The following is a 27,519-nucleotide window of genomic DNA, read 5'->3' as shown; positions in this document are numbered from 1 at the left end:
CACCCCTAGGCAACCACTAATATACCTTTTATCTCTCCCAATTAGCTTTTTATTCATATTCATTTTGGCTCATTGGATCAGTGGATGGAGCCCGGACTCCTCTTTTTGGCTCTCCACAAAGTGGATCTCCTGTTTCAAGTTACTCAGGCTTCCATCTTCCGTCTGCTTTATTTTCCCTTCATTTTTGAATGCACATTCTCTACGTTTGTCTCCACACCCGACCCTAAACACCCACAACATCCTTGCTGTGCTGTCAGCAGAGGAACTCAGTGGACCTGAGTTGCCCAAACTCTGCACATCCCAAAGAAAGAACTGACCCTTACCAGGCTCCTTAAAGATAACCACTAAACCCTTGGAATAGCCTGCCCAATAAGGGTGTCTTTGAGGCCCTGGGTCATGCTGTAATTAGCTCAACTTCTGCAGAGGGAGGTGGGGAGGAGTGGAGACTGAATAGCCAAGTTCAATCACATGGGTGCTCCATGCCTACAGGGCTGACTCCCAGTAAAAACCAGGAACACCAAGGCTCCAGTGAGCGTCCCCAGTTGGCAATACCTTATGTGCTGTTACATGTCACCTCTGGGAGACTAAAGAACTACCTGTGCAACTCCACAGGGAGAGAACAACCAGAAGCTCATGCTTGGTTTCTCCTGGACTCAGCCATATGCCTCTTTTTGCTTGGCTGATTCTAATATGTATTCTTTCACTGAAATAATCCATAACCATGAGCATGATTGCTTTTCTGAGTGGTATGAATCCTTCTAGTGGATTGTCAAACCCAAGGGTGGTCATGGAGACCTCAAACACACTCATTTTCTAAGCTGATCTCTAACTGTGTCATCTCCCATATACTTTCCCAGGGAAAATCCCCTGCGGCTTACAAGACTCAACAAGTCACCCCCTTTCCAGAAGAAAGAGCACAGTGTGGAAGGGCACAGACTCTGAACCCACTATATCTGAATCTCAGATTCATCTCTTACTGGACGTGCAACCTTGAATAAAGTGCTGCTCCTGAGCCTCAGTGGCATACCTGTGAAATGAGAATGGTAAGAATACTTATCTCGTAGGGCTGGTAGGAGGTGTACATGGATTTGTATTGTGTAAAACAAAAGAAAAATGCAGGCACATAGAAAATTCCAGCATCACTGATGTTTTTATAAGCTTTCCTAACCACTCCAGGTTGCTCAGTGGTAAAGAATCCACCTGCCAATGCACGAGGCACAAGAGATGTGGGTTGGATACCTGGGTTGAGAAGATTCTCTGAAGAAGGAAATGACAATCCACTCCAGTATTCTTGCCTGGAAAATTCCATGATCAGAGGAGCCTGGCAGGCTACAGTCCACGGGGTCTCAAAGAGTCAGACATGACTGAGTAAACGAGCACATGCACAGACACCCGAAACCACCGCACTCACGAAGCTTCCTGCCTTCGACAAATCTGCATTTATCTGCACTAACGTGTGATTATGCACACTTGAGCCATGTGGTCACAACCAGCCCAGGAGCTCCCCTAAGAGGATCGTGCGATCCATCATTATGAACCCCCAGCCCTGGAAGTTTCCACCACAAGGCTGAACACACGGTTCCTAAAATATATTTGCTGATGCAAAGGAAAGTGAAAGTGAAAGTCACTCAGTCGTATCTGACTCTTTGCGACCCCACAGACTATACAGTCTATGGAATTCTCCAGGCCAGGATACTGGAGTGGGTAGCCCTTCCCTTCTCCAGGGGATCTTCCCGACCCAGGAATCGAACTGGGGTTTCCTGCACTGCAACCAGATTCTTTACCAACTGAGCTATCAGGAATGACAGCATTATTTCCAAGTCTAAGAAAAGCTGATTCTTCACGTAAAGATTTCCTCTCTGTAAGCTAGTCATTCTTCCTCTACAGGAAAAAAATTACCTTCTCCTTTTGTATACATTTGCACACAGAATTTGAGATTCCAGCAGCTATACATTTCCAGGACAGCCCTTTCAACTCTGAGTCTAACAGGCTCTAATGGTCCCTGTACCTTGTAATTTATGATCAAATTATATGTTGGATTAAGGATTGCTAATTGTTAATCATCAGCTTGAATTAGTTATTAATGAGCAATGTCACTAATTACAGGGTCACCTAACACAGAGCAGGCGGGCACCACTGGCATATCCCAGAAGATGCCTGATGAGTCAGCTTCAGCCAGTGCCCTGAAAGCAACATGCTGTAAAACATCCCACCTCTGACAACTCCACACACCCTTCCCTCCCATGGTCAAAGTCATGAGATTATACAGCTGGAAAGAACTGTGAAGATCAGCGGTTCCGAAGTCGTGAGCTACAGACCTCTGAAGGCTGCTGAGCTAAGGCAGGTGCCCAGGAATTCATGGTGCCTTTAGGCTAAAGATATTATATCCCTCTTCCTTATCATTGCTACTATTTTTCACATCTATGGACATAATGCTATGAATAATACAATTTAACTTGGCATTAAAGCACAATGGAGTTCTAAGCAGTTTTTTGTCAAGAAACAGTCATGGAAAACCTATTGATTTTACATTTCTGGGCCCCCAAAGCAGTCATCAGTTAGTTGGGGGGTTCCTGGTCAGCTCACCCATTCCCATTCCTCTTGGCAATTATTCCAGATCTTTATTTTTTAATGAATTTTTAATAGGAAGATAATTGCTTTACAATGTTGTGCTGGTTTCTGCCATACAACTATGTGAATCAGCCATTAATATACATATACTTTGCCAACAAAGGTTCGTCTAGTCAAGGCTATGGTTTTTCCTGTGGTCATGTATGGATGTGAGAGTTGGACTGTGAAGAAGGCTGAGCACTGAAGAATTGATGCTTTTGAACTGTGGTGTTGGAGAAGACTCTTAAGAGTCCCTTGGATGCAAGGAGATCCAACCAGTCCATTCTGAAGGAGATCAGCCCTGGGATTTCTTTGGAAGGAATGATGCTAAAGCTGAAACTCCAGTACTTTGGCCACCTCATGCGAAGAGTTGACTCATTGGAAAAGACTCTGATGCTGGGAGGGATTGGGGGCAGGAGGAGAAGGGGACGACAGAGGATGAGATGGCTGGATGGCATCACTGACACGACGGACGTGAGTCTGGGTGAACTCTGGTCGTTGGTGATGGACAGGGAGGCCTGGCGTGCTGCAATTCATGGGGTCTCGAAGAGTCGGACTGAACTGAACTGAACTGATCCCTTCTCTCTTGAGCCTCCCTCCCACCCACCTTCCCCATCCCACCCCTCCAGGCCATTGCAGAGCACTGAGCTGAGCTCCCTGCGCTAAACATTTACACGTGGTAGTGTGTATGTTTCAATGCCACTCTCTCAGATCATCCCACCCTTTCCTTCCCCCGATATGTCCACAAGCCCTTTCCTCCCCCCTCCAGGCCCACAAGCCTGTTCTCCTATGTCTGTGTCTCAATTCCTGCTCTACAAATAGTTTCATCAGTACCATTTTCTTCTGGCTCCATATATACGCATTAATATACAATATTTGTTTTTTCTCTTTTTTGACTAATTCACTTGGTGTAACAAGCTCTAGGCTCATCCATCTCAGAGAATTTTGTCATTTTTTTCTGTAGCACCTAATTCAAGATCTACCTTTTACTCTTAGCAATGATTTCCTCTCAATTCATAAAGAAAATGTGGGTCACCCAGCATAAGCTTTCTCTTCTGACTCTTCAAGACCAAACCAATCTTCGTGTCCTTGACTCCACCCCCTACTCCCTCTTCCTTCCCAATCAGCACCACCCCTCCTTTCTGTGTCCTCAGACCCTCCTCCTCTCCTTGCTTTGTGCCCTCAGCTGTATGTACTGTGTTAAAATGGGACCTATTATGCCTATGTTGTATTTCCCTCGTAGCTCAGTTGGTAAAGAATCCACTTGCAGGTCAGGAGTCCGTCCCGCAATGCAGGAGACCCGGGTTCAACCCCTGGGTTGGGAAGATCCTCTGGAGAAGGAAATGGCAATCCACTCCAGTATTCTTGCCTAGGAGATCCCATGGACAGAGGAGCCTGGCGGGCTACAGTCCATGGGGTCGAAAGAGTCAGATATGACAGCGACAAAACCACCATGTCCATATTGGGGCTGAGGATGTTCGGGCAATAGACGCTGTATTTCAAGAAATCATGCAAAAAGAGGTCCAAAGCAGATAATCAAAAACCAGCTAGCTGACAAATGAGAGTGAGTAAGTGAAGTCTGGGAGAGGAATATGTCTGGAAAGATTCTCTGGAGTGAGCTGTACCCTGAATCCCCTCTCCAAGGAGAGAGGGTGGTATCCTACCATCTAACCCCAAGCCTGGTGGTCAGCTATCCTGGCAGTGGAGAAACACCCTCATTGGTGCCTGACTCGTGCTAAGCAAGGGAAAGGTGGCTGGTGGGGCAGATGGGGACCCTGTGTGTGGAAGTAGCCCCTCTCCTCCCATTTAGGACAAAGATGTGTGAATCCTGGAAACCATATACGGAAGCCAGAAAAGATGTTGATCCGTCACTCATCCATTTTTTCATTCACTAAATAGTTTCAGCATCCCTGCGAAGTGCTAAGTACTTATTATTCTCCGGAATTACAACAGAAAAGCTGCAGTCCTGGCTTCATAAAGCATGTAGACTAGTAACGAATTAAGAATGATAAAGAAAGGGTCTTCCACTGGGAGAAACAGGTTGAATATCTAGCAGTATTTTTTTGTGTGTTTTGTTTTTTGGCCCTGATTACCAAACAGGAAGGAAAAAATACATAGGAAGAAAGAGAAAGAAAAGAGTAAAACAGAAAGAATATTCATCCCCTGAATGCAGCATCTCCTATATTTGTATTGCCTACGGGGAAGACTCAGTAGCTAAAGATTCATCCAATCTAATGCCATTTGGATGGTGAAAAAGTTCTCCTCACCCCATCCTTTACCAAATTAAAACCATTACTATTAAAATACTGAAATCACAAGGAGAATGGGAAACCATCACATCCTGACATTTAAGAAACAGTATTGTATCTGCTTAATAACATCAGAAGGGCCATAAAATGTCCTTCCTTCAGTTAAATATCTCCATCAACTATTAACAGATTAAGCATTTCATAAGTTATGATACATTAAAAAGAGATCATTAATATTCAATTCTATTGTGTACATCAGAGATGCATGTCATGTTAATGACTCATGATCATGACTCCATTTTTTGAGTCTTTTTAAAATGCATATTAATCATCTCAATGTTACATAAAATACAAGATCAATTTTTTCCTAGTGCCTCACATATGTAGGGATAGTTGTGTGTTCTGGGCATTATAAAGCACTTTGTGTGTGTGTGTGTGTGTGTGTGTGTGTGTGTGTGTGTGTGTATGTGGACTCAGTAGCTCAGTCACATCCAACGCTTTTGTGATCCCATGGACTGTAGCTCACCAGGCTCCTCTGTTCATGGAATTTTCCTGGCAAAAATATGGGAATGGGTTGCCATTTCTTCCTTCAGGTGATCTTCTCAACCCAGGGATCAAAGTGGAGTCTCCTGCATCTCCTGCATTGGCAGGCAGACTCTTTACCACTGAGCCACCTGGGAAGCCCCAAGCAGAGCACTGCATCCATTTCTTTTCCACTGTCACGCTTTCATTCCCTTATCTGTCACGGCTGGAGGTCAGCCTCCCTGTGTGTCAAGGAGGAAGCAGTGCGTGGCCAGAAATATGAAACTGACTTTGAATCCATCGCGTGAACCCTGTCCCTTCAAGATCTGAAGGCCTTGGGGTCTTTAGGCATGTCCCATTTTAATCCTGTTACAATACACATAACAAAATGTACTCTTCTTAATCATTTTTATGTGTACAGTTCAGCAGCATTAAATACATCTGCAGACTGTGCAACCAGATTCCAGAACTAATTTCATCTTGCAAAACTGAAACTCTACACCCACTAAATAACAAGTACCCATTTTCCCATTCTCCCCAGCCCCTGGAAACCACCACTCTACCCGCTGTCTCTCTGAATTTGGCTATTGTAGCCAAATTCTATTCTCTATTTCATAGGAGTGAACTCATATAGTATCTGTCTTTCCATGACTGATTTATTTCACTTAGCATATAGTGCCCAAGGGTCAACCATGTTGTAGCACGAGTCAAAATTTCCTTCTTTCTTTCGTTTTTTAAATTACTTATTTATTGATTTTGGGTGCACTGCATCTCCCCTGCCTCATGTGGGCTTTCTCTAGTTGTGGTGGGCGGGGGCTACTCTCTCGTTGCAGTGCGTGAGCTTCTCATTCTGGTGATCTCGCTTGTTGAGCGGCAAGGGCTCCAGGGCATATGGGCTTCAGTAGCTGCCGCTCTAGAGGGCAGGTTCAGTAGGTGTGGCGCACGGGCTTTAGTTGATCCTCAGCATGTGGGATGGTCCCAGACCAAGGATCAAACACGTGTCCCCTGCAGTGGCAGGCGGATCCCTATCCACTGTACCACCAGGGAAGTCCTCTTTCTTTTTCTTAAGGTTGAATAATATTTCATTATAATTTTGTTTATCCATTTATCTGTTGATGGACCTTTAGTTTACTTCCACCTTTTGTTGATTGTGAATAACACTGCTATGAACACGAGTGTGCAAATATTCCTTTGAGACCCTGCTTTCAACTCTTTTGGGGTATATACCCATAAGAAGAACTGCTGGACCATATGATAACTCTGTTTTTAATTTTTAAGGATGATTACACTGTTTTCCATAGCAGCTGCACCTTTTAATCTCCCCACCAGCAATACTCAAGGATTTCAACATCTCCACATTCTTGCCAACCCTTGTTATTTACCTTTTTAAAAACTATGGTAGCCATCCTGATGGGTGTGAAAGGATATCTCAACCAAATATCCCTTAAGGTTATGCTCTGATTTTCAGATAATACCTTAGTGATGAGTCTACATTATTATTTGCATAAATTTGAGAGTGCACCCCTGCCGCAGTATACGAAGCCACTGAACATCTAGGCTGGGATGGGAACTGAGCTATGAGACATCCCCAGCTGAGCAAGTTATTAGCCCCAAAGGTTACCTTCTCTGTTACACAAAATCGGCTCATTGGTAGCTCTACCCTAATGCAGTCTGTCAGCTTTCAATTTGTGCTAGAAAATAAGAGAATATGGAACAAGGGTTGTTGCTGTTCAGTCACTAAGTCGTGTCTGATTCTTTGTGATCCCATGGACTGCAGCATGCCAGGCTTTCCTGTCCTTCACTCTCTCCCAGAGTTTGTTCAAATTCATATCCATTGAGTTGGTGGTGCCATCTAAACATCTCATCCTCTGCCGCTCTCTTCTTTAGCATTCAATCTTTCCCAGCATCAGGGTCTTTTCCAACGAGTCATCTCTTCGCATCAGGTGGCCAAAATATTAGAGCTTCAGCTTCATTAGTCTTTCCAAATGAATATTCAGGGTTGATTTCCTTTAGGATTGATTGGTTTGAACAGGGGTCAGCCCATTTCAAAACCCTATTCTGGTTTATCAAAATTTTATAAACTAAGAAAGAACTTCATGGATCCTTGCAGAAAATCCTCACTTCTGTTCCACAGTTGCCCCTTTATACCAACAAACACAGCCCAAAAACAAGGGCAAAGAATCAATAAGATGGCCCCTTCCATCTCTTTGAACATAGAATCATGAAGATATTAAATCAGTTTTGATTCTCACGTAGAACTCATAAAAAATATTGAACCATAACTCGGGTAACACCTTGTTTGAAAATCAAAGCATTTGTGGTGGGTTGAACAATATCCCCTGCTCCCTTCCTCCCGAAAAATATCCATATCCTCATCTCTGGAACCTGCTTATGTTACCTTATATGGAAAAAAGGGCTTCACAGATATGATTAAGTATAGGATCTCAAGAAGAGGGAGATTGTTATGGGTTATTCACATTGATCCCAATTGTCATCACAAAGGCCCCTATGGGAGGAAGTCAGCAAAGTCAAGGGAAGAAGGTAGCCACGTGATGAAGGAAGCAGGGGGAGAAAGTGATGCAGTAGCCATGAGCCAAGGAATGAGAACAGCCTTTAGAAGCTGGAAAAGGCAAGGAAGTGGATTCTCCCTTCCAGTCTCCAGAAGAACCCACCTGCAGACACCTTGCGTTGAGCTCTGTAAGGTTCACTGCAGATTAGCACAGTGCCTCTAGGATGTAAGAAAATAAATTTCTGTCCTTTAAGCCAGGGGTCCCCAACCCTTGGGCCATGAACCGGTACCGGTCTGTGGCCTGTTAGGGACCGGGCTGCACAGCAGGAGGAGAGCTGCAGGCAGGCGAGCGAGCAAAGCTTCACTGTGTTTACAATGGCTCCCCATCACTCACATTTCCTCCCATCAGATCAGAGGAGGCATCAGATTCTCATGGGAGTTTGAACTCTACTGTGAACTACGTGTGTGAAGGATCTAGGTTGTGCGCTTCCTTATAAGAACCTAACACCTAATGATCTGATCCTGCATTATGGTGAATAATAGTGTATATGGTGTATAATTATTTCATTTTATGAAAGTGAAAGCATTAGTCACTCAGTCACGCCCGACTCTTTGCGACACCATGGACTGTAGCCCACCAGGCTCCTCTGTCCATGGAATTCTCTAGGCAAGAATAACTGGAGTGGATAGCCATTCCTTTCTCCAGGGGATCTTCCTGACCCAGTTATCTAACCTCGGTCTCCTGCATTGCAGGCAGATTCTTTACCATCTGAGCCACCAGGGAAGTCCACTTCATTATATATCACAATGTAATAATAATAGAAACAAAGTGCATAATAAGTATAATGGGCTCCAATCATCCTGAAACCATCTCCCCCACTCCCGGTCTGTAGAAAAACTGTCTCCCACAAAACTGGTCCCTGGTGCCAAAAAGGCTGGGGACTGCAGCTTTAAGCCAGTAAATTCATGTTCGTTTATTACAGCAGCCACAGGAAACGAATATGGCATCAGAATCTACCAACTTCATTCACTGTCTCTCATATTTCACCTTCCCGACTGGTCCACCACAAAGGACTTATCTCCTTGCCTCCAAGGGAAGCTGGCTGGGGTTTGGGGCAAAAGTCCTACCAAGCTGTCCAAAGGCCCTGGGTTACCCGTGGGGGGAGGGGGGCAGGTACCACACAAAAAATGTCCTTTGTCTACGTGTTCCTACATCACGGCAATTGTAAAGCATCCAAGTACGGAAAAGTCCCAGGAATTAACACCTTTTCAACTCCATGCTTAAAAGCTCCTGAACACAGTTCAACAGAATACGAGGAAGAATAAAAAAGTGTGAGCATTCCTATTGACTGCCATCCTTCAGGACTGCTGTTTGATAAGCTGAGGCAGAAAATTTTTAGTGAAAAAGAAGCAAAACGCAGCATCCTTTCTCAACAAGAAAACTTCAGTGGGAAAACATCCCAAATCCTCAAGCAGCTGTTTTCCCCACTGCAGCTCCATCCCCAGGTGGTCTCTCCCAGCCTCTCTCCCTCCCTCCCTGGCCCGGGATCTGGGGACGCAAAGGCCTCTGGGGCACAGGCACTTGGCACAGACCTGATGGGGAGGGAAGGGTCTCCGGCGTCCCACCAGTCTTTCGGGGGGCTGATGTACATGCACCATAGCTCCCAGCTGTACCCGTGGGCCGAGTTCTCATACCGCTGCACCTCGAAGGTGTCCTGCTTGATGTTGTCGATGGAGGGAAGGATCACACGCTTCCGGTTCTCCTGGATCCTCGAGAGCACTGGTTCAGCCCTGAAACACAGAGAAGTAGAAATAAAAATCTCTCTCCTGGGCTTCCCTGGTAGTCCTGTGGTTAAGAATCCACCCTGCAATACAAGGGACACCGGTTCCATCCCTGGTCCGGGAAGACCCCACATGCGGCGGGGCAACTAGCCTGGGGCACCACAATTACTGAGCCAGTGCTCGAGAGCCCGGGAGCTGCAACTACTGGAAACATCCTTTAGTAGACCCTGCAGTATCAACTCAGGTCCAAAGTTAGTATCATGGGCTCCCTAGAGCCGTGCTCTGCAACCAGAGAAGCCACCGCAATGAGAAGCCCGTGCACCCAGTGAAGAGTAGCCCCGCTCACCGCAATTAGGAAAAGCTCGAGTGCAGCAATGAAGACCCACTACAGCCGAAACATAAAATAAATAAAATTAAAAAAAAATCTCACTCCTGAGGCTCACCTGCACCCCCACTGGCTCAGACCTCAAGACCACAATGAACAAAAGCATCCTAGCTGAAGGCTGGGCTTTGGGCAGGCTGGAACTCACAGGGAGGCGGCTCTAGACAGATCAGGTGGCTTTAAATGAGCCCCATGGCCTGCAGCGCAAGCCCTGGCCCCTGTGGGCTCACCACAGTGTCACCTGGGCTGGCTTGAAAGGCCGGAGGCGAGAACTGAGAACCCAGGGCCTCTGCCCCAGCAAGTCTGGCCTGTCTTTTATACCCACAGTGTCTAAGTCAAGGCCAGGCCCTCCTAAGGGAACCTGCACTGCCCTGCAGTTTCGTAGTTTTCAGTTTCCCCTCTGGCACTGGCCGATGCCTCCGGTTTTCTTTTTCCTGCAGCAGCTGAGTTGTCTTTCCCCAAATAGGTCACTTCTACCCTTGATGGCCTGGTTTCAATATGCATTCCACTAGCTTCTTTGTGCATGTGACTATTTCAGTTGTTTTAATTGATTATTTAATTGATTTCTTAAAAGGCATCTAATTGGATGGGTTAGGGATGGCAGGCAGGAACTAATTGAATGCAAAAGTGGGCAGAATCCTGCTCTCAGCAAGCCTGCCTCCTCGGGCTGCAGTAGGAGAGAGGCAGGGACCTGGCTCAGGGTTCAAGGAGCAGCCCTGCCAGCTCAGGAGAAAGCAGATGGCCAGACACCCTTGCCAGGGTGTGTTCTCTGAGGCAGATGTAGGAAGGGATCGTTTCCCACATTCGAGAAGGAAAAGATGGCTCTCAGAAACCAGGGCATTAATCTCCCTGCTTAGAACAGAGCGCAGGCTTTGGAAGGGAGTCAAGCGAAAATCCCATTCCTCTGCATTATTTGGAAGAATAATGAGAAAGCTCGGCCTCCATCCCATCTCTTTTCATTTGCAGCTATTGAATTACCTGTTGGCACATCTCATCTTTCTATTTAAAATGAGCAATAAAATATACCCGGAGCCATTTACTGCCTCTGATACTTTTGCACATGCCATAGAAGCTGATGCCAAATGGGACTGACTTCTCACGATTTCTAGATGTGCTTCAGAGCTCTGCCCCTTCCAAGTCCTCACTCTTGCTGTTGTCCTCCAGGAATGCCCTTGTGCCTGGGCAGGAAGTCTAGCCACCCACATAGAGTGCCACCTCTCCCAAGAAGCCTGCCTTGATTTCTCCCAGTAGATAACTCATCCCTTCCACTCTTAGACCATCTTCTTCACCATATTCAAGTCACTCCAATGACATGCTGTCCAGGAACGTGGAGGTCAAGACAGAGAGGAACAGATGGACATGTTAAATAGAAGGCAAAACCAGCTAAAGCTGGAGGGGGCTTGGATAAGTTAACACAACATGATGGACAGAGAAGAAGCCACCTGATTGGACAGGAAAGAAATGAGGAGAGGATGATGTGGAGGAAAAGGTGAGACAGGGCAAGGCTAAGGCTCCACGTGTTCAGAAGGATTCTTGCTCAAGAGTTCCCAAACTTGAGTGAGCAGCAGATTCTCTGGGTCGGGGCTGGTTAAAGCAGATTGCTGGGTCCCACCCCTAGAGCTTCTGATGTCATAGGTCTGGGTGGAACCCAAGGATATATATTTCTAACAAGTTCCCAGATGATGCTGGTCTGGGGACCACACTTTGAGAATGATTACAAGATAACAACGAGGCTCAGGGGAGGTCAGGGCTGCAGACCAACTTGTTGTATCCGGGTCTGACAGCAGCAGAAAAAAACAAGGAAGAAAACTGGGCTCTGAGATGGTAACAGATGCCTGTGTGCACGGGAAAGGGCCAGTGTTAAGGGTGACCCCAGGTTCCAAACCACTGTGCGCTCATGTGCAAAACCATCCTTTTATCCGGCCATTAAAAGGATTCTAAAGTTAGTTTCAAATGAAGAATAGACATTTCAGTGTTTAATTAGTGATGGGACATGGGCTTTTCAAATAGGGTACTGTGAGATAGCTCATATTCGAGATGCCATCATTCCTTTTTGGGGGCTGTATCGGGTGGCACAAGGGATCTTAGGTCCCCAAACAAGGATCAAACCTGGGTCCCTTGTAGTGGAAGCATAGAGTATCAACCATTGGACCACCAGGGAAGTCCCAACATTAATGAAGTTAAAGACTCTGCTTCTTACTAACCCTCTGCAACCTGGCATAGGGGTTTAACCTCTGACTTGACTTACCATTGGTTAGTTAGAAATAATCATATAACTGTAAAGCTCGAACCTAATTTTAACATGCTCAGTGACTGATTTGGGAATTTTGGATGCTTCACTCTCTTATATACAAAATCGTATCCTCCGTGTGTGCTCCCCAATTTCTCTCATATTGTTCTTTTTACCAGGAAATCAGGTGGGGCATATCGGCAGAGAGAAATCCTTCTCTTCCTCTAAATGATGTTAAAGACGATCCCATAAATTCTAGGAAGCTTTGCCTGAGTAGGCAGAATTATAAATGAATCTTTTCCCCCCCCGTAATAGTTAACCATCCTCCCCAGAAATGGAAACAAACAAATCAGCAAAAGAGAACATCAGGAATATGACCGCTTTGTCTTCTTAGCAAGGGTCATCTTGAGTTCTGTCTAACTAATATATCATTTTCACAGGGATTTTCATGATGGTAATCATAGGATGATGACGGCAAGGATGATGATGATAGACTGAGTAAACAGCAGATTTATTTCTCCCTGCTTCCTAGTTTTATCCCAAACTATGGTCTCACCTTCTTTTCACCCGCCCTTCCCCATTCTTCCCGGGGCTCCATAAGAAACAGGCAAAGTGCGCCCACCTCCCAGACTCCAGACCTCCTGATGCTGCAGGTCCCAAGTGCTTCCGGGTTTTAGCTTGTGACCTACCAGCCAGCGGTGAACTCCACGTGGGCATCAAAGAAGCCGGTGACCTGGCCGGTGGCCACCTTCCAGCCCTCAATACGAGCTCGGATCAGTCCCTCTCTTTTCTGGTTTCTCACCACCTTCACCAGCCCGGGGTAGCGTTTGTGGACATACTCCTCCAAGGGGGCCTTCAGCTCCTCTGCAAACGACAAAACAGGAAGATCCATAAACAGGTCAAACGTGCATCCAACCCATTGTGAGGCCAACGGATCTTCAGACAGTCCAGAGACTCCAGAGAAGTTTGCATGTTAGTCATTTTAGTAAAAAGGACAACTGGGTCTGTGTGAGTCAGAAGGTATCTCTGACTGATGTCCTTTGAGATTTCTTTTCTTTCTGCTCCCCCCTCCTTCCTTGGCCAGCATTCCTGTGCTCGCACTGTCTCCTGGGTCCTGTTTATCCACTTTATATGGTTTTTTCCATCTGCACATACACTAGTCCTCACAGGATGTGTTCTGGGAGGTCCAGACCCATCGTTACACCCTAGATGCAACATTAACAGGGTTTGTGCTTTGGTCATAGGATGTAAAATCTTCGCCCAGCAGTAGAAACGCTACCGCGATGGCAAAAGAAACACTAACAGGATTGAACGCTCCCCTCTGCCACCAGCAAGTGGTACGAAGTGCATTATTCATATGATCTAATTTAATCCTTACAGCAACCTAGGTGGTTGCTAGATTAATCCCATTAATTTACTAGATGAATTCCACTTTGCAATTAAGGACAGTCTTGGGAAGTGGGCTGCCCTGGTGGTCCAGTGGTTAAGAATCCACCTTGCAATGCAGGGGACGTGGGTTTGATCCCTGGGGAAGACCTCACAAGCTGCAGGGCAACTAAGCTCATGCACCACAAGTACTGAGCCTGCGCTCCGAAGCCCTCGCTCCACAACAAGAGAAGCTACTGTAATGAGAAACCCTTGCACAGCAACTAGAGTAGCTCCCGCAGTCTGCAATTAGAGAAAACCCTTGCATAGCAACGAAGACCCAGCACAGCCAAAAATAAATAAATACATAAATATAAATAAACATTTTTTAAAAAGAACAATCTTAGGGAGGCTAACCTGTTCCAAGGGCACAACCGAGGAGCAGAAGAGGTGAATCACAGGCCAAATGTGTCTAAGTCCACAGACATGAAGGGATACCTTTGTGTACCTGAGAATCATCATCTCATCACAAGGGGAAAAAAACCCACATTTTTTGTTTCTATTCTTTAATAGCAGTATGAGACAAAGATGTTAACTAAGCTTACTGCAGCAATTACTTCACAAGATGAAAGTGAAAGTCACTCAGTCATGTCTGACTCTTTGTGACCCCCTGGACTATACGATCCATAGAATTCTCCAGGCCAGAATACTGGAGAGGGTAGCCTTTCCCTTCTCCAGGGGATCTTCCCAACCCACAAACAACACGTTAGGAGACGTCACCTCTGACTCTGCTTAAGAAAAACTCCAAAGATTGTATTTACAAATGTTGTACAGACCCCTCACTTGCTACTTATACACGGCAACTTCTAGCAAATGCCCTTTGGGTTGGCATTTCCTCCTGCAGGGGATCTTCCTAACCCAGGGATCAAATCCATGTCTCTTATGCCTCCTACAATGGAAGGCTGCTTCTTGACCACTAGCGCCACCTGGGAAGATGTGGCACAGCCAAAAAAAGATTAAAAAAAAAAAAAAGAATAAATAAAATTTACATATAAGACCCTTTATATGCATTCAAAATCTTATTTCTAATACTAATTGGTCTATTATTAATCTTACTCATATAGATCTACTTTTAACGCTCCATCAACAACAATGCATCTTTCTAGCTAATCAATATCATTTTCAAGTCTAGCCACTATCATTCTATAGCAATAGTCACCAGCTTCCAACTTACAAGATTTAGGAACACATTGTTCCAAACAACTGAAGTGACGGCCTGGGGGCTGTCATGGGAACACAGTGAGATGCCAGCATCCGATTAGCAAGGCCCAAGAACAAATGACACTGAGAAGGCTTCACTTCCCAGGCCCTGTATGTGATTCCGGACCTCCTAAAGTATTGGGTTGTTTCCCTGCCTGGATTTAAAATCAATCTGGACACAAGCACTTTCTTGAGATGCTTACATTCTGGGTAAGGAGATGAGGCATGTTCAAAAAATTCCAATATTCAGAAGCTAAGAGCCAAAAAAAAAAAAAATGGCCACAGAGAGCAAGGATTACAGGGGGTGGGTCACAGACAGAGAAATGATTTTGGTTGGAGGTGTCCAAGGAAGAGGTCGTATCTGAGATATGCAGCAGGTTAGGACATGTGTTCTTATTATTCCAGAATATACATGCACACAGCAAAATACACAGGTGTGGAACTGGATCTTCTCAGGTGAGAGTCACCCATGTCTGGGGGACTGGGAAGATGTCATTAATGACAAGAGAAGACGAGAAGAGAAGCAGAAGAAGTTGATGGGTTCACCTGAGGACAGGCTGAGGGGCCAGCAGACATCGGGGGTTGACTGTAGAACCAGGATAATGTCCAGAGTGAGAAGACAGGGCACAGAGTATTGTGGACACAGTGGGAAGAGATGACTGCTTAGGAGACATAAGAGTTCCAGAAGACTTTAGATCCCACTTTGGGAAATGTGTGTATTCAGGAGGCAGAGGGCAGAGTCAGAGGACAAGAAAAGCTACAGACAGCATCATGGGCAGAATCATACCAAGGGTTTGGGCTAAGTCACTTCAGTCTTGTCTGACTCTTTGTGACCCCATGGACTGCAGCCCACCAGATTCCTCTGTCCATGGGATTTCCTGGCAAGAATATTAGAGTGGGTTTCCATGCCCTCCTCCAGGGGATCTTCCTGACTCAGGAATCAAACCAGCATCTCTTACATCTCCCGCATTGGCAGGCGGGTTCTTTACCACTAGTCTACCTGGGAAGCCCAAATCAAGGGTAGAGTTTCCAAAAGAAGAAGCTGTGCATTCATGTCACAAATATTTACAGAGCGCCTCCATGGCTGACAATGACACAATCCCTATTCTCGAAGAGCTGTTCAACAGCCAGTGTTAGGAAAATCAAATGCGTTAGAGAAAATGAGAGCTAAGAACAGGCCATTTGATCTAGACAAATTCAGATCAACGGGACCAATGAGAAAAAAAAAAATGAATTCCCTTCTGGATACAGCTGGGTCCTTTGGGGACAGGGTGAGTTTAGGGAGAAGTAAATAAGCAGGACAGCTCAGGACTAATTTCTAGAAAAGCTGGTCCTGGTGGAACAGAGATGTGACAGCTTGAGGGCACCAGGGTGTTGAGATTTAGAAGTCACTTCCTTGGCTCAAATGATAAAGAATCTGCCTGCAACGCAGGTGATGGGGGTTTGATCCCTGGGTTGGGAAGATCCCCTGGAGAGGCGGATGGCTACCCACTCCAGTATTCTTGCTTGGAGAATTCTATGGATAGAGGCAGAGGCACCTGGTGGGCTACCATGGGATCCTAAAGAGTTGGACACGACCGAGCGACTAACACTTTCACTTTTCAGCTTAAAGCGAGAAAGTCCACAAGCTAACCGAATGAGAACAAGGCCCCCAGGCTCATCATGGAAGGAAACAAATCCTCAACCTGACAGCAGTAAGAAATGTCACACCCATCACCTAAGATCCTTTATCATCCTTAACAGACGAAACCCCTCCTGGACATTATAATGACAGCAAGAAAAACATTTTACATAAGATTTTTCTCACTGGCAGACTCAGAGAAGACAATAAAAACTCACTTCTATGGGCTTCCCTGATGGCTCAGTGGTACAGAACCCACCTGGGTCTTGAAGATCCCAGGGAGGAGGAAATGAAACCCTGTTCCAGTATGCTTGCCTGGGAAATTCCCTGGATAGAGGGGTCTGGCAGGCTACAGTCCACTGGCTCACAAAAGATTTGGACATGACTCAGCGACTAAAATAGCAACTTTGCAAAAATAAATGTTTACCTATGAGTGTTATCAAATCCAATCCTAAATTGGTCTAGAGCCATTTAGGAATGCTTGTGTTTCTTAAGGTTTGGATCAATAACATTTGAGGTCAAGAGGGGAGAGGCAACTACTGCTCTTGATTGGAACAGACGAGAAGGGAGCTCTATGTGCTTCTTCACAATAAAAGGAGAAGCCGTCATCCAGACTTAAGGAGTACATATGGCAACAAGAAAGTTACAGACAGTGAGAATGAAAGCAAAAATCATTATTACAGAATTTTATCCAGACCCTGCAATTTCAGTGGTATTGGAGAATAAGACATCAGTCTAGCCCCTTGTCTCTAAACCCTGTTCAGAGAAAAGTGTTGACCTAGAAGACTCATCTTCACATGCTCCCAAAACATGTGCATGAACCTGGGCACCACATGGATGTGAGCTTGGAAGTGGCCACACTGTCCAGGATTGGGCTCCATCTCTACTTCTCAACACTCCTAGTTGTCAAGTCTTGACAATGAGACTTAGTGAACGTGCAATTCTCTTCAAGGTATGGAGACTCAAGATAATCAGTCCAAGTTTGGATGTTGTTTCTTTTTTTCTAATGCACTAATTAAAAAAAAATGTATTGGAGTATAGTTGGGCTTCCCAGGTGGTGCTAGTGGTAAAGAACCCACCTGCCAATGCAGGAGACATAAGAGATGCTGCTTCAATTCCTGGGTTGGGAAGATCCCCTGGAGGAGGGTATGGCAACTCACTCCAGTATTCTTGTCTGGAGAATCCCATGGACAGAGGAGCCTGGAGGGCTCCAGTCCATAGCGTCACAAAGAGTTGGACATGACTGAAGTGACTTAGCACACATAACTGACTTACAATGTTGTGTTAATTTCTGCTGTACAGCAGAGTGAATCAGCAATATGTGTATATGTACATGTATATACACACACACACACACATATATATGTCATATGCATGAGAATTGCCAGTAGGTCTGGGGTGTGGCCCAAGAATTCGCATTTCTAACAAGCTCCACAGGGCTGCCACTGCTGTTCTGGTGAACATTCTTGGAGTAGCTCTGACTTAAGAGCCAGTCCCTTATCCAACCCCATCTGTGATGAGTTAACCCCTGCTCATGAAATAGGTCTTATCCGAAATGAGCAGACGTTCCATAATCCCAGTGTTGGCCGCTGCTAGTCTCCGCTTTTGCCCGGACCTTCTTGTTCCACCTTGTCTGAAAGATGGAGCCCCTTGGAGATGACTTGAGTCTAGACAGTGAGGGGTTTGTCTTGCCCACATTGGGATCCTGATGGCTTCCTTCCACCCACCCCTCACATGAAGCAACCTCCCCATCAAGCCCTTCAACCAGGACCCGGGTGTTCCTGGCTTCTGCTCGCACTCCCATAACCCGTTACGACAACGAGCGCTACCATTCCACCAACGCTGCTTCCGCTGCCGTCAGCAGCGCCATCACCACCGCAGCCACTTAGAACCAACACTCCTCCCCGCCAACAGCTGCTGAGGTGTGGGCACACCGCTCGCTGCGAATGCATGGGTTGTGACAGCTGGGACGAGAAAATAGCACATATGGCATGTTCCAATTAAAAAAAAAAAAACCCGAAAAACAAAACCATCTGCCTCGAAGCCATTGTTCTGCAGAGTGTGAGTTTCCTCTCTACCTAGGAATCACCGGGCAGGTGACGCAGGTTCCTGGACTGCCCTAAACGGATCTAATTTACTGGGCTTGGTGGGGCTCACCAGAAGTCCAGATGAGTCTCCCACAAACCCTGAACTTCTCAAAAGCACTGCTTGATTTTTTTCTTTCACTGGTTTTACCATGTTAAGATACACATAACATAAAATTAACCTTTTGACCACTTTAAAGTGTACAATGGCATCATGTACATTCGCAATATGGCTCAACCATCACCCCTGTCTAGTTTCAGAAATTTTCATTACCCCCAAAGGAAGCCCCACATCCATTAAGCAGTCACTGTCCATGTCTGGCCCATCTTCCAGCCCCTGGCACCACTCATCTGCTTTCCATCTCTATGAATGTGTCTCTTCTGGATATTTCAAAAACTGGAGTCATAACAAGCTGTGGCCTTTTTGTGTCTGTAAGTCCTGGTCCATTTTGAAGGTGAGGAGAAGCAAATTTTTTTTTTAAAAGTGTGACTTTAAATCCCTTGGCCTTACTGAAGGTCTGATTCCTCATTCTGCTGCTTGTTAGCTTTTTTGATCCCCATTTTGGCTATTTGGTTGACTGGAAGCTTATTTACAAAACCCCTCCAGATTCATCGAAGGGGGTTCTGGTTTCTCTGAGGGGAGGATCCAGCCCTTGGATCTGTGTTCACACCCCTGGAGTCCCCCTGACTCTGACTGTAGCCTTTCTCCCCATCCCTGATGGAAACTTCCAGCTCACCGTGCTTGGGGGTCTTGAGTCAGCAGAGGGGAAAACCACTGTCCTTAATGCGGGTTCAACACAGCCATCAGGCATGCTGCCCTACGTTTCCGCAGTGCTTTTTTATGAGGTTTTTTTTTTAATGTGTGAATCATCCATGATGCCATCAAAACTCCTCCTCTCACCAAACTCTGAAGGGACAGCGATAACCCAAGAGGCACCCCCCGCCCGTACTCCCCTCCTCTGCCCCTGCACCACTCTCCATAGCATGGACCTGTCTCTGAAATCCTAGCCCTTACGAACATCCATGGACTTCCTAGGTGGCCCTAGTCATAAAGAACCTGCCTGCCAATGCAGGAGATGTAAGAGACAAAGTTTCAATCTCTGGGTGGGGAAATTACCCTGGAGGAGGGCCATGGCAACCCACTCCAATATTCCTGCCTGGAGAATCCCACGGACAGAGGAGCCTGGCGGGCTACAGTCGATAGGGTCACAAAGAGTTGGACACGACTGAAGTGACTTAGCATGCAGGGAGGAACATCCATGAGGTTGTCATACGGAGTGAAATAAGTCAGAGAAGGAGAAATATTGTGTGACATCCCTTATATGAACACTCTATAAAGAAATGATACAAATGAACTTATTTACAAATTAGAAGCAGACTCACAGACTTAGAGAGCAAACTTACAGTTGCCAGAGGGAAGGATGGGGAGGAGGGATAGTTAGGGAGTTTGGGACGGACATGTACACACTGCTGTATTTAAAATGGATAACCAACAAGGACCTACTGTGGAGCACAAGGAACTCTGCTCAACCTTATGAGGCAGCCTGGATGGGAGGGGAGTTTGGGGGAGAATGGATACTTGTATATGTATAGCTGAGTCCTTTGCTGTCCACCTGGAACTATCACAACATTGTTAATTGGCTATGCTCCAATATAAAATAAAAAGTTAAAAAATAACATCCATGGAGAGAGCGAGAGCAAGCATGTGAAAACACAAGACAAAATAACACAGACGATGGCTACATCGCGTGTTTTATTCTCCGGGCATCTCTCAGTTTTGAGGACTTAAATAATGCATTGTCTGACTGTGGGAGTGAAAAAAGAGGCGAGGCGAGAGCTAGAAACTTCAGGAAGAATGGGGGAGATTAAAAAGGGATGCTTTTGGCATGTATGAAAGCATTTTAAAGGCGATGCCACAGTGAGATCAAAGCAAGGAGAAAAGAAAGCAAAAGACGAAAAGAAGCAAGAAGAAAGATGTGAGGTGCAAAATACCAAAGTGTTAAACTAAATATATCACACGGAGCAGTGCATTCAGGAAAGAGACTTTGAAAAGGAAAGCCATCTCTGCTTTTATTCCTTTGTTAAGAAATTCCTCTTGACTGCTTCTTCCATTTAAATTTCACCTTAAAAAAAAAAAAAATACAAGGAGCCCAACCCCACAGGAAAATATTGTAATGCCTCTTTGGGGGTGGCTCCAGATTGCTCCCCCAAATTAAGAGCATTCCCCTATCTCACCCCATCAAAAGGCAGTCGAAAATCTGGTACTTGCAGCTGATTCTAATAATAACATGTGAATTTAAGTGATAAAATTTGTCTACAGCCTGGAGTGTGTTTTTCTTTCATTATGTTTCTTATTTACTGTGATATTGATTCTGAACTCTCTGAAGCTGGCAAATCTCTTCTCTGAAATAACCGAACTCACCATCTGGAGGCGGGGGCAGTGCTCAGGGGGAGCAAAATGGCACAGAGGAAACCCTGGAGAGAGCAGGGTTAGAGCCCAGCGTTTGGTCACTTCTTTAAGAGTTTTCCTTAAACGCAGCTGTCAGCCAGGAATGGAATAAGAGTAAGTTATCTGGTCAGTCCCCCTTTTCTGGTATTTTGGGTACCTCTGTATTCAGAGCCCTGAATTCTCCAAGGTCAAAGGCAGTATGGGTCCTTTGAAGTGAAATGAAAGTCGCTTAGTTATGTCTGACTTTTTGCGACCCCATGGACTGTAGCCCACCAGGCTCCTCTGCCCATGGAATTCCCCAGGCAAGAATACAGGAGTGGGTTGCCATTGCCTTCTCCAGGGGACCTTCTGGAACCCAGGGATGGAACCTGGGCTCTAAAATCATTATGGATGGTGATTGCAGCCATGACATTAAAAGACGCTAGCTTCTTGGAAGAAAAGCTATGACAAACCTAGACAGTGTATTAAAAAGCAGAGACATTACTTTGCCTAAAAAAGTCCGTACAGTCAAAGCTACGGTTTTTCCAGTAGTCACGCACGGAGATCTGGACAATAAAAAAAAGGCTGAGCACCAAAGAACCGATGCTTTTGAACTATGGTGCTGGAGAAGACTCTTGAGAGTCCCTTGGACTGCAAGGAGATCAAACCAGTCAATCCTAAAGGAAATCAACCCTGAATATTCACTGCAAGGACTGATGCTGAAGCTGAAGCTTCAATATTTTGGCCACCTGATGGGAAGAGCCGACTCATTGGAAAAGAACCTGATGCTGGGAAAGATTGAAGGCAGGAGGAGAAGGGGATGACAGAGGATGAGATGGCTGGATGGCATCACCGACTCAATGGACATGAGTTTGAGCAAACTAGGAGATGGTGAAAAGAGAGGGAAGCCTGGCGTGCCGCAGTCCACGGGGTCGCAAAGAGTCGGATGCAACTTAGCAACTGAACAACAATGATCCCTACCTGAGAGGGTTGTTTAGGGTGTTAAATAAGAGGATGCCTGCAAAGCACTTAGCTCAGGGCCCGGCACACAGAAGACACTCAATGCATGTTAAACTTGTTGCTGCTAAGTCACTTCAGTCGTGTCCGACTCTGTACGACCCCATAGACGGCAGCCCACCAGGCTCCACCGTCCCTGGGATTCTCCAGGCAAGAACACTGGAGTGGGTTGCCATTTCCTTCTCCAATGCATGAAAGTGAAAAGTGAAAGTGAAGTCGCTCAGTCGTGTCCGACCCTTAGCATGGACTGCAGCCTACCAGGCTCCTCTGTCCATGGGATTTTCCAGGCAAGAGTACTGGAGTGGGGTGCCATTGCCTTCTCGTTAAACTTGTTACTCATTTTTAATTGTATGTATCTCTGTATACTGGTGAACAGAGAATAGACATGTCTTGGGAAACAAGGGGATGACTCTGGCGAGGGGACAGCAGAGCTTTGAGGGTGGGGAGGGAGTCTTGAACCAGAAGGAAGAAGGAAAGCACAGAGAGAGGTGACCCTTGCCAGGGACTCCTCCAGAGTCCTAGTTCCAGGACCAGGATGGCTGAGTAGGAGCCCCGACTCCTGCAAATTCTTTCTTATTTTTTTCTTTTTATCGGAGTATAGTTGCTTTACAATGTTGTATTCGTTTCTACTGTACAGCAAAGTGAATCAGCTATACCTATACGTATATCCCCTTTTTTCTGGATTTCCTTCCCATTTAGTTCACCACAGAGCACTGGGAAGAATTCCCTGTGCTATGCAGTAGGCTCTTATTAGTTACCTATTTTATACATAGTAGTGTCAATATGTCAATCTCAAGCTCCCAATCCATCCCACCCCCTTTTCCTACCTTGGTGTCCACACATTTGTTCTCTGCGTCTGTGTCTCTATTTCTCCTTTGCAACTAAGTTCATCTGTACCATTTCTCTAGAATCCACATATATGTGCTTAATATATAATACTTGTTTTTTTCTTTCTGACTCTGTATGACAGTCCCTAGGGCCATGAACTTTTTTTAAATGGGTATCAGTGAACATCTCCCAGCGTCAGAGGGCGTGGTCTAGACTCCAGGAGACGTGTGCTCGGTTAGCACCGTGGAGCCGTGCCCAGGAGGGTGAATGGCATGTCAGGGCCCCTTTGTGTTTATGCCCCCACCCCAGGGTTCCTTGACTTCCTTCAGGCATCCTTCACTCGCAGGCCCCCTTGAAGCCAGAGGTCCTCCCATGTGTGTGAAACAAGGAAACTAGCGGCCAGGCAGGACCTGGCCATCAGATTCAGAAAGCAGCCATGGTGCCCCGAGGATCAGAGACAAGGAAGCTTTGTTCCAACCTGCGTGCAGGTGCTGTGCCAGGCACTGACCCTCCCAGACTCTGCAGCACAGCCTGAGGCCAAAGAGCCACTGCCCAGCAAACTGCCCAGAGCTCAGAGCTAAAGAGATCTAAAGATTCTCTCATCAGGACCAACTCAGGATCCACCTCACTTTTCCAAAAATAATAAGATTAAAGCTTCCATGCTGCTCCTTGGGGAACAAAGGTGAAAACGGCCACGCCTGGCCTTTATGATTGTATTTCCACCAACCCCTGGGCTCCCTTGACCCACCTCTCCCTCTGTCTCACCTGATCCCCATCCCCAGCCAGGCTGTTCAAGGAGCCTTTTTTTTTTTTTTTTTTCCCCCTTAATCCCTCCTGCTCTGAGGCTGCTCAGCATTATCACAGGACATGATCATGCTGCCCCTCTTCAATCCTGTGGCTCAGCAAGTCCCCATCTCTGACTAGGATGCTCTCTCTCTGAAACTCCATCAATTCTTACATGTTGAATCCCATTGCCCGCCTTCCTGTCTGGGACAGGCTGGGAGCTGGGACCCTCTGCGGCAGTGCCGCAATGGCTGCATTTGAACACACCTCTCCTTGAGCAACAGAATACAAAAAAGACTGCATGAGACTAAAAACGACGGTTAAAGTGCGGTTGGGGCAACTTCTGGACAAAAGCTACAGAGAGACCAAAATACCCAACTGCCACTTTGGAAGAACCTGGAGCACAAGCGGGGTACTGCACAGACCCCCTGCACACACCACCACCTAAGGGGTGGGCTAACTAGCTTAGCCACCCCTGCACCCATCCCTGCCCTCGTCCCATGTAAGGAATAAGCTGGACCCCCACCTCAGGGAGCCAGCAAGCAAGGGAACCTGTTGCTTGTTCTTGCTCCCCTCTGCTGCAGCAGGGGCCCCAATAAAGCTCTGCCTGAGTTTCTTGTCTGGCCTCTGATCAAATTCTATTCCCTGGTGGCTCAGACAGTAAAGAATCCACCGGCAATGCAGGGACCTGGGTTTGATCCCTGGGTTGGGATGATCCACTAGAGGAGGGCATGGCAACAAGGCTTCCCTGGTGGCTCAGATGGTAAAGAATCTGGCTGCAACGTGGGAGACCTGAGTTCAATCCCTGGGTTGGGAAGATAACCTGGAGGAGGGCATGGCAACCCACTCCAATATTCTTGCCTGGAGAATCCCCATGGACAGAGGAGCTTGGTGGGCTACAGTCAATGGGGTCACAAAGAGTTGGATACGACTGAGAGACTAAGCACAAGGAAGCCAAGAACCCTGGTCTATAACATCTCTATGTTCCAAGCATTTGTGCCCTGAGATCCAGGTTCATCTACTTCCCTTCACTGCTGTTCCCTCCCATCCATATGCCCAAGTTCTAACTGTCTCTCATGGTCCAACTCAAGTGCCACATCCTTCTCAAAGGCCTCACTGATTTCCCCAACTTGTGGGAACCCCAAGCATGAATCCCATGGATGTGGTTACAACAAACAAGGTCCATGGTGTGCTTGTCCACCCTGCTCCCTCTGTTTCTTGAGATTTCCCCCAGGGTTACTGGAGTGTGGTAGTTCTATGCATTACCCTGTCCTCCTGCCTCAGTTGGCAGGTCCAGTGAAGGCCATCTGATCCAAACTAGAGCACCAGTTCCCTTCCCTGGGATTCCCCTGGAGAGGTGGTCCTGTCCCCCTACAATGACTGAGGCTCTAATTACAATGTCAACGTTGGGCTATCTTTGCAGCCATGCTTCCCTCCAGATGGCCTAGAAAACTGGAGGTGGCCAGTCTTCCCAAGCCAACAGGGGAGGGAGGAGCTCAGAGACGGAGGAGCCCGGGAAGAAGAACACTATTTTGTCTGAGTGCCTGGGTCTCACTTTCCCTGGGTCCAGCCTCATTCTCATCTCTGGGGGTGTATAAGCCCCTCCAGGACCTTGTATTGTTGGGTCTTGTGTGTGTGTATTTAGTTATTTAGTTGTGTACAACTCTTTGCAACCCATGGACTGTAGCCCGCCAGGCTCCCCTGTCCAAGGAATTTTCCAGGCAAGAATACTGGAGTGGGTTACCATTTCCTCCTCCAGGGGATCTTCTCAACCCGGGGATCAAACCCGAGTCTCTTGCATCTCCTGCATTGGCAGGTGGATTCTTTACCACTATTGCCACCTGAGAAGCCCAATGGGTCTTATCTAATGGAAAACCAAATCTGATCCCAAGGCAAAATTTTCAACATACATTAAAAAAAAAATTTTTTTTTGGCCACAAGGCATATGGGATATTAGTTCCCCAACCAGAGATCGAACCTGTGCCCCCTGCACTGGAAGCACAGAGTCTTAACCAGTGGATCACTGGGGAAGTCCCTCAGCTTAGTTTTTTAATTACTCCTGGTTCTATAGGAATGCAACCCATTCCCCATTGGTATCACAGTCAAGGTCGCCAAGGTTAAAACAGAAACTTTTCCTCCACTGGAAATTTGGCTGGAAGACACACAATTAATCTGATTTTTAAAGAGAAGTTGTCACATAAATGGAATAAATGACCAGAAAGTTCGACTGAATGTGTGTTCACCGTAATTCAAGCAATGAGACCCTTAGGTGTTTATCCCAGAGAAATGAAAATTTATTTTTGTATCAACATCTGTACGCCAATGTTCACAGCACCCAAATCTTCCACTGATGAAGGACTAAACAAATGGATCCTTCCTTGCAGTGCAGACTCTCTAGCTGCAATGTGGCATGTGGGATGTTAGTTCCCTGAGCAGGAATCAAACTTCCATCTGCTGCATTGCAAGAAGGATTCTTAACCACTGGACCACCAGGGAAGTCACTGTACTAGAGTTTTGCAAGAGGTTATCAGTGGGGGAAACTCAGAGAAGGGCACAGACCCCTTGTACATTTTTGCAACTTTTTGTGAATATAAATTTATTTGAAAATAACGAGGTTTTGTGGTGGTGTTTTTTAAGCAGTTAACATAGGAAGGTTTAGCTGAGTTCTCACATTATCTTTAGTGTAAAGATACACTCACTCCTTCTCCTCTCCTCCCCATGGCCTGAAAATACCACAGGGAGAAATGCAAATGTACAACCTAATTGTGATTACAGACCCACAGAGCAAATGTTGTCACACTGCAGTGATCTGGTTGGGGGAAAAAAAAAAAAAAACAAGTATTATTTCTGATTAGTAAGGCTCTTTACAGGTTGGGGAGAGGCAGGTGCCGTTCCAATAAGGAAGCCTGGCCCAGTATGGAGCAGTGTGATAACAAGGTGTCCCTTGGCTACTTCACTCAGAGCCTCAACACAGGAAAAATGTTATCTTCCCGAAACACAAGACCTCTCCTATCTCTGCAATGATAACCCAAGAAGAAAAGCAAACAATGCCAGTATGCCTTCTCTAAAATCCCTTTTGAAAGCCCGGAGGGTTGAGCCTTCCATTGAAAAGAGTTTTCTCACTCGATACATCGTGCTTTCAACCAGTAAACACACAACCAAGGGAAGTGCTCGATCAGGGGTGCTCACTCATGGCGAACGGTGAGTGACGAGGTCTACGGCCGCCCAGGGCACCAAGAGACGCAAATAGTGATGACTGGAGACACGTGGCTTTTGAGATCTAAATGAACACAACAAGGGCATTGAAGCCAAGATATGTATTGGGTTGGCCAAAAAGTTCGTTTGGGTTTTTCATATGGAAAAACCTGAATGAACTTTTTGGTCAGTTCAATAGAACAATGCTAAACACAAAAACTCCCAGGAGGATGCCAGGGGAGGTACAAACACTGCTTTGTACATATACCTTTTAAAGGAACAGATCCAGCCAGCCCTGTAAGTTGGCAGTACACAAGGCACTGGGGACACAGCACAGAAGGGCTCTGGTTCTTGCCCTCAAGGGTTCTATAGTTGAGAGATGGGCAAGTGCACAGGGATAATACAGCGAGCTAAGTGCTGAGCCAAATGATACACTGATGTCCAGGAGCAGAGGCTGAGAGGGTCCCCAACCCAGCTACATCTAGGAAATCCAGGAAGGCTTCCCAGTGGAGGTGACACACAAATCGATGTTGAGGAATAAGCTGGAGTTGGCAAATCAAGTAACAGCACAAGCACACTCAATGCTTACACGCTTGATTATACTCCCAGAACTTTTACTGGATTGGCCAAAAGTTCATTCAGGATTTTCTGTAC

The 27,519-nt window shown here is 46.2% G+C and overlaps 1 protein-coding gene across 2 annotated transcripts in view; it reads right to left on the bottom strand.

The window, feature by feature from the left end:
* Positions 1-27,519, bottom strand: part of GALNT17 (polypeptide N-acetylgalactosaminyltransferase 17) — a 430,675-nt gene that overhangs the window by 184,019 nt on the left and 219,137 nt on the right. For both annotated transcript variants that reach the window (XM_025275599.3, XM_025275598.3), the window contains exons 4-5: positions 12,974-13,148; positions 9,484-9,681 (exon numbers count right to left, since the gene is read on the bottom strand). In XM_025275599.3, coding sequence (XP_025131384.1) covers positions 9,484-9,681; positions 12,974-13,148 — 373 coding nt within the window. The remainder of the gene's footprint in view (positions 1-9,483; positions 9,682-12,973; positions 13,149-27,519) is intronic.

The sequence above is a fragment of the Bubalus bubalis genome, chromosome 24 (genome assembly GCF_019923935.1).
Source record: "Bubalus bubalis isolate 160015118507 breed Murrah chromosome 24, NDDB_SH_1, whole genome shotgun sequence".
Lineage (NCBI taxonomy): Eukaryota > Metazoa > Chordata > Mammalia > Artiodactyla > Bovidae > Bubalus > Bubalus bubalis.
Note: the sequence above shows the minus strand (reverse complement) of the source record. Positions and strands in the feature narration are given on the sequence as shown.